The 7,500-nt window shown below is 49.9% G+C and overlaps 1 protein-coding gene across 1 annotated transcript in view; it reads left to right on the top strand.

The window, feature by feature from the left end:
• mn1b (meningioma 1b) overlaps positions 1–7,500 on the top strand; it is a 20,466-nt gene that overhangs the window by 81 nt on the left and 12,885 nt on the right. The window contains exon 1 of the mRNA XM_083644734.1: positions 1–4,469. This exon is cut by the window's left edge and continues 81 nt beyond it. Within this exon, the coding sequence (XP_083500860.1) occupies positions 914–4,469 (3,556 nt within the window). The 5' untranslated portion in view covers positions 1–913. The remainder of the gene's footprint in view (positions 4,470–7,500) is intronic.

The following is a 7,500-nucleotide window of genomic DNA, read 5'->3' as shown; positions in this document are numbered from 1 at the left end:
CTGCAAGGCGCATGACCTGCCGGCAGCGGGTGAAGGATGCTGTCAAGCCGCTCTGTGGTGGTGGAGTGCGGCTAGTGCGCGCCCCGCCGCTCCGGGGTTGAGGTCGCCTCAGCGGACTCTCCGGTGGCTGGGTTGGACAGCCGTTCTTCTGGACTTTCCATCACACTGGACTTTTGGCTACAGGCCTATTCAGCAGTTGTCGAGATTTTGAAGGGCATCACTTGGGCAGCCCGTATTTTTCTCCAAAATATTTCTCCCAAAGCCACAGAGGTTAGGAAGCTCCAAGTGGACTTTTTCCTCGTCTCCAGTATGGGACACCCTAAAAACTCGTCCCGGGACATTTGACATCGGAGTGGAATAATGAATTAAGACGACTTATTAGACAGAATTTGCCCTATCCTCTGTTTGATCTCGCGTAATCCTCCTGCGCTCTGATATTAGGCTAAATTAGCGAGATGTTTTTGCTCATGTTCGGCATGAAGAAATGCGCACAGGAAAAACTTTGGAATAGGTCACTCATGTTGTAAGTCAAATAAGACGTGCGTTTTATAATTTGTTTGCTTACTCAAAACAAGGAATAAGAACAGACGAGCGCGCGTGTACGCACGGGAACAGGGACACTATTTACGTGCGTATTTGGACACAGACTGTCCCTTTTATTCTCCGCGTCCTTGGAGAAGTTGCAAAAAAATAATTGTAGGCTACCAGAACAATGAGAACTTATTTGGTGAGTGAATATCGATTTTAACTAAATAGAACAATTTATTCAGTAGTGAGATACAAACGTATCTGCCGCCTTTGCATAGTAGGCTATCTTGTATTTTTTCTTTTCTTTTTGGGACAGACGGAAAAAGCAGACAGTGTGCCGATGCCTGGCAAGCTGGCTGTCATGTGGGATTGATAGCAGGGGAGTATGTTTGGGCTGGAGCAGTTTGGTTCTCAGATTAATAGCAGAAACCCTGGCCAGTCGGAGAGAAACATAAACCAACCAAGACTGAACATGGGCTCCCATTATAAAAGCCCCGGCGGCTTTCACGCTGGAGGCCCGCCGGGAGCCGTGGAGCCCGGCATGGGCCCGCTAAACGAGCCGCCAATGCTCGGGCTCAATATGAGCATGAACGGGGAGCAGTACGGGGGCTTTCACCCGCGGGGCCACTCGGACATGCATGCGGGCGGGGGGCTCCAGCAGCAGCAGCAAGGACCCATGCATGGATTTTTTAACAACCAACAACAACCTCATCAAGGACATCCCCACGGCCACCAGCCTCACCCCCACCAACATCACCCTCACTTCAGCGGGAACTTTGGAGGCCCAGAGCCAGGGTCATCCTGCTTGCATGGTGGCAGGCTAATGGGCTACAACAACAATGGCATGGGACCACAGCAGGGCTTCGGAGAGGGATTTGATCCCCTCGCCGAGGGCCAGGCAGGGGACGGCTTCCCCCAGCAGCAGCAGCAGCAGCAGCAGCAGAGGTCCGGTAACATGCCCGACTTCCAACATCACGGCCCTCCCAGTGGCAACCATGCCGTCCCTGCCCCCTGTCTACCCTTGGACCAGTCACCTAACAGGGCAGCATCCTTCCACGGCCTCCCTTCCTCCTCCTCGTCCTCCTCTGAGTCTCATGGCCTGGAGCCGCGGCGACTCCCCAACCAGGGAGCTGTGGAGGGATTAGAGTACAATTTCCCCAGTGAGCCGCCATCTGGACATTTTGATGTACCTGTATTTTCCCCCTCAGAATCAGAATCTCAGTTGCCCCATTTTGGGCCAGGGAGGCCAGTCGCCAGTGGGAATTTCCCAGGGAACCCTGGCATGCCACGGACACCGGGTATGCAGGGCATCTCCAAAGGACATCAGCCACCCCCGCAGCCCCAGCCTCCTCAGCCGCCGCCACAGCACGGAGTGTTTTTTGAGCGTTTTGGAAATGGCCGGAAGGTGCCCGTGGGAATGGAGCCGGGGGTGAATGCGAGACATCCTCTCATGCAGCAGCAACAACAACAGGCCGGCTTGATAGCCAGACAGAACTCGTGCCCCCCTGGCCTCCCCCGACCCCCTCAGCCTGAGCCCGGCTCTACCAACCCCAACATTCTGGATGGGGGGGTCATGATGCCTGGCCAACACAACCAGTTTGAATATCCCATTCACAGACTGGAAAATAGGAGCCTGCACCCCTATGGGGACCCCATGTTTAATATGCAACAGCCGGCTCCTCCTCCTCCCTCCCAACAGGCCCCGAATCAGAGGCTGCAACACTTTGACTCTCCTTATATGAACATGGCTAAAAGGCCGAGATTTGAGTTCCCTAATGCACATGGCGGTGAAGGTTGGGGCGGTGGCATAGAGAACCACCTGTCCCCCTCCGCCTACCCGGGCCTACCTGGAGAGTTCACCCCACCTGTTAGTGAAGGTTTCCCACCAGGTCCCCTGCAGCACGCGGGGCCTGAGCAGCAGTCCCTGCAGCAGCGTCAGAATGCAGCCATGATGATCAAACAGATGGCCTCTCGCAACCAGCAGCAGAGGATGAGGCAGCCCAGCCTGCAGCAGCTGGGTCACCACGGCGACGTTCCTCCCGGCCCCATGGTGCATGGAGGCCCCGTGGGGAGCATGCCTCAGCCCAACTTTGACAGGGAGAACGGTGGCAGGATGCCCAACTTTGACGGACAGAATCCTCACGTAGCTCAGGAGAACTCCTGGTTCCCGGGGTCCCACCCACCCGGGGAGATGATGTCACGGCGCATGGGTGGAGCGGGAAATGAGTCAGGGGCCCATGACATGGGGCTGCAGCAGAACGGGGCTGGGATGATGTTTAGGCCAGGCATGGGCATGCAGGAGCCCATGAGAATACCAGGAGATGGCCACGTCCAGGCTCTCCACTCCCCGGGCATGCACTCACAGTTCAGCGGCAACATGGGCAACATGTCACAGATGCAGTCTCCAGGAGCAGGAGTTGGGCATCCAAACGCACCAGCAGAGAGACGGCCAGCAGACTTCCCTGCACCTCCTATGGGAGCTCAGCCCACCTTTCCCTATGGAGGGGCTAACCGTCAGGGGCCAGCCCACGGTACTCCCCAGGGGGTGAGCACCTCACCGGGGAGCTACCCTCCTCAGTCTGAGTTCCCTGCAGGCCAGCGGTCATCCGTTAGTAAGCTTGGAGCTCTCTCTCTAGGGAACTTCAACAAAACCAGCACTAAAGACAATGTTTTCGGCCAGAGCTGCCTGGCGGCCCTTTCCACGGCCTGCCAGAACATGATCGCCAGCCTAGGGGCCCCCAACCTCAACGTAACATTCAACAAGAAGAACCAAAATGAGGGCAAGCGAAAACTGAGTCAGACAGAGCAGGACATTAATAGCAGCACAGCTAATGGGACTGGCAGTGCTGGTCCTGAATATTTTCAGAGCGGCACTTCCCAGAACAGCCAGATGCCTGGCACCGGGAATAGCAACGCTAAGCCTGCAAGTCAAAGCCAGACGGTGCAGGGGGAAGCCAGTGCCCTCTCCCCAAATTACAACATGGACGCTACCCCGTGCAGTGAGGGGAAAGCAACAACAGGGAGTGGGAGAGGGAGAGGGAGGAGAAAAAGAGACAGTGGACATGTGAGCCCTGGAATTTTTTTTTCCTCTGACAACGGTAACCCTGTTGTAAGTCCAGGCCAGCAGACCCCCTCAGCTGGCGTTGGGGAGAGGGGTGGGGGTACGCCCCACGAGAAACCCCTCCAATCCCCCTCGTGGGGAAAAGGAGGTGACCTAATGTTGGGGGACCAGGCAGACCTGATGTCTTCTCTGGACAGTGGCATTCAAAGTGTCACCAAGTCTGACAGTAGCTCGCCGCGAGTGGACTTCCCTGATGATGTCAGCACCCACTATGGCAACGAGGATGAGGTGTCGTCCAGCTCGGACGCAGGAGGGGCTTCGGCCAGCAAGCCCAACCGCAGCCCCATGCTCACCGGCTCCCCCAAACTGCAGAGGGGGGAGCTCGGCCTGATGAACGGACAGAAGCCCCTCGGCATGGGCATTAACAATCACACTACCTCGACACCCGACAGCTATGGCCTGAGCGGCGGTGGGGGCACAGGGGGCAGCGGGGTGAGCCACCCGGGCACTCCCGGGATGGAGCAGGTACGCACCCCGTCCAGCACCTCTGGCCAGGACGAGATCCATCCTCTGGAGATCCTGCAGGCCCAGATCCAGCTACAGCGGCAGCAGTTCAGCATCTCCGAGGACCAGCCGCTGGCTATGAAGAACGGCAAGAAGAACGGCGACTGTCCCTCCCTGAACGGAGACAACGAGCTGGCCAGCTGCAGCCCGGATGCTGGGAAGGGCTCAATGGGCACTATTGACCTTGACACCCTCATGGCAGAGCAGCACGCCACCTGGTACGTGCCCAGTGACAAGGCACTGATGGACGGCCCAGAGGACGACAAGGCCATGGGGCCCTGGGAAAAGAATAAGAGCCAAAATACCAGTAAAGAAGGTAAATGAAGCTGCTTGATTTCTCTCACCCTCTCCCTGTCTCTCTCACACTCACTCTCTCTCTCTCTGCACACACACACACACACACACACACACACACACACACACACACACACACACACACACACACACAGGCGCGCACGCACACACAGGCACACACACACACATACACAAGTGTACAGGCGCACAAGGTGTGAGACACTCCATTTACTTTTCCTCCTTTTCTGCTTATTCACATACATATATATTTTCACTTGTAAAATATATATTGTCTTATATTTGAAAATCAATGTGATGCGACCTGTAGGATTGGGCGAATGTAAGACCTTTTGTCCATATTGTGCAGGGACCAGCCGACTCTATATCGGCAGTGAAGCGGTCACCATTTAACCTGGGTCTTTGGATTTTAGAGGCATAGTGGCAGATAATGTTTTTTTTTTTTTTTTTTTTAAGATGACTCCATTCAAGTTTGGACAAAATAAAAATAAATAAATAAAAGTATATATTTTTTTGGTCAAAGATTGTCTTGATGATAATCAGAATGGAGCAATTTTAAATACCGTATAACTAAAGTAATCCTTGTAGCTTTATGTGTGTATTTTGTTTCTTCATTGTAGAGGAGCTTCAAAAGAACAGCTCGAGAAAAGTAAACATTTCCTGTGGTTCTTTATCTCGGTTTTCAGGGTGAACAACTACATTGAGAAGATTAATAGCTTTTTGAGGATATGCGTTTTCACAGCGGGGTTTCCCTCGCCTTGTTTGTTTTTGTTATTACCATGGGATAATACAACGCTGGTGAAAGTGGATTGATTTTAGATTGGCAGGATAGGATTTCAAGGATTAGAGTTCACGGTAAAATAGCTAGAGCCATGCAATTGTCATCTTTTTGGGATCGAAATGTTTAATTTAGAAATAATCCACTAAATTTAATCCACAGTTTATTTTATTCATGTGAGAGGATTAATAATAATAATAATAATAATAATAATAAATATAATAATAATAATAATAATAATAATAATAATAATAATAATAATAATAATAATAAGACATATAATAAATGTAGTTACCGTATAATAATAATACAAGTTATTATTATAGAACCTAATAATATTTTTATATAATTAGTTATTTTGAAATATGTTTCTAGGTCCATAAAATCACAATACATTTGCCAAAATTCACGTCAACTCGACATAGACAAACATTTTCTGGCCTAATGGCATATAAACACTTTTTCAACATTTACTCTAAACCAGAGATTCATTGTATCATGTAGTTTAGTGGTTTGATAGTGGATGTCAATCAAAATGCAACACAGCGTAAATCATTGACTACGTTATTCAAGTATGGATATCATTAATTTTTATTATTATTATTATTATTTTATATTATAATTGTTATTATAATTATTGTTTTAATTTGTATTATTTATTAATAACAACAACAACAACAACAACAACAGCAATAAGCATAATAATAATAATAATAGCTGCCTAATAATAACAAACTAATAAATGAATGTTAGCCATTTAAATACTACGCCACCCAATATGGGCAAGTTGCAAGTAAATGTACTTTTTTCTGTGCATGTCGATACACTTCAATTTCTCAAAATCATTGCAAAGCCAGACAGAGACAGTTGACAGTGCTGCACAAAGAGGTGGGTCGCTGGCTGTGAGCAATTCAGTCGAGAGGCCCTTTTCTCCTGGTGAAGACGTGGACATGTGAGAATGTGGATCTGTGGATATGCAGCCTGTATGTGGATATGTATAGGGAGGGCCGCCTAGCTGTAAAGGACAGGCTATCTGTGGATATGTGGCCCCCAGCGCGTCTCCAGACCAGCGCCTCTTTGTTCTGCTCAGTGCGGGTGCAGAGAGGGGCGGGGGCGCGCACGGCGCTGAGACTGGAGTCCAGGCGCATTGTTTATGTGAGACGAGAGTGGGGTGTCGTGCTGTAACGCGTTACTGCAATGTGGTTACTTTTCCTGGTAGTGTAAATACTGTTTCAATGATATGAATGTCGCAATGATAAATACATCGCCTAAATAGGCCTAGTCTAAATAAATAAATCGGCTAGTTATCACTCCAGATACATTTCAGATTGAAATTGAGTGGCAGAAATGTTGACTTTCTGTGAGTGAAAGTAAAGTATATATACACTTTAATTTAATTGCGTAGGATGACCAGAACATCTGCTCTCACTTGTAAAAGAGGTTTTAATCTCAATGTGACTTCCTAGTTAAATAACATCGGACATCAACGCTGCATGTGTTGGTTTCCATGATCAGTCACAAGAAAGGTGTTATTCTGATGTGCTTATATGAGGACGGAGTGTCACGGAGTAGGTAGGCCTACAGTAATAGGCCTATGTAGTATGTGTATTTTAAATAATCTGACTAATGATTAATCCACTACTTTTTGGAGCAAGGAGCCCAACACTAATGAGCAGTCAGGCAGACTTTACTCTATTACTCTCACTCATTTCATTTGCCCATGTTCCAAATACACACCAACCAGCAAGTCTCCTCTCCTCTCCTCTCCTCTCCTCTCCTCTCCTCTCCTCTCCTCTCCTCTCCTCTCCTCTCCTCTCCTCTCCTCTCCTCTCCTCTCCTCTCCTCTCCTCTCCTCTCCCCTCCCCTCCTCTCCTCTCCTCTCCTCTCCCCTACTCTCCTCTCCTCTCCTCTCCTCTCCTCTCCTCTCCTCTCCTCTCCTCTCCTCTCCTCTGCTCTCCTCTCCTCTCCTCTCCTCTCCTCTCCTCTCCTCTCCTCTCCTCTCCTCTCCTCTCCTCTCCTCTCCTCTCTCCTCCTCTCCTCTCCTCATGCAGCCCTCCCTGCATGGACACAAGGCATGCAGCTCTGGAACGATCGATAGCTAGTTAGCACAAATCACGGCTCCTGACAGTTTCTCATTTGAGTGCTTCAGACAGCAAAGATGAAAAAAGGGTGGAGGTGTATTTGGGAGGGAGGGGGATTTTGAAATTGAATCCGATGCTTAGGCTACACAGAAGGCTGCAAAATAACATAATAATTT

The sequence above is a fragment of the Poromitra crassiceps genome (genome assembly GCF_964638095.1).
Source record: "Poromitra crassiceps genome assembly, chromosome: 10".
Classification (NCBI taxonomy): domain Eukaryota; kingdom Metazoa; phylum Chordata; class Actinopteri; order Beryciformes; family Melamphaidae; genus Poromitra; species Poromitra crassiceps.
The sequence above is the reverse complement of the archived record's forward strand: the minus strand, read 5'-3'. Positions and strand labels throughout refer to the sequence as shown.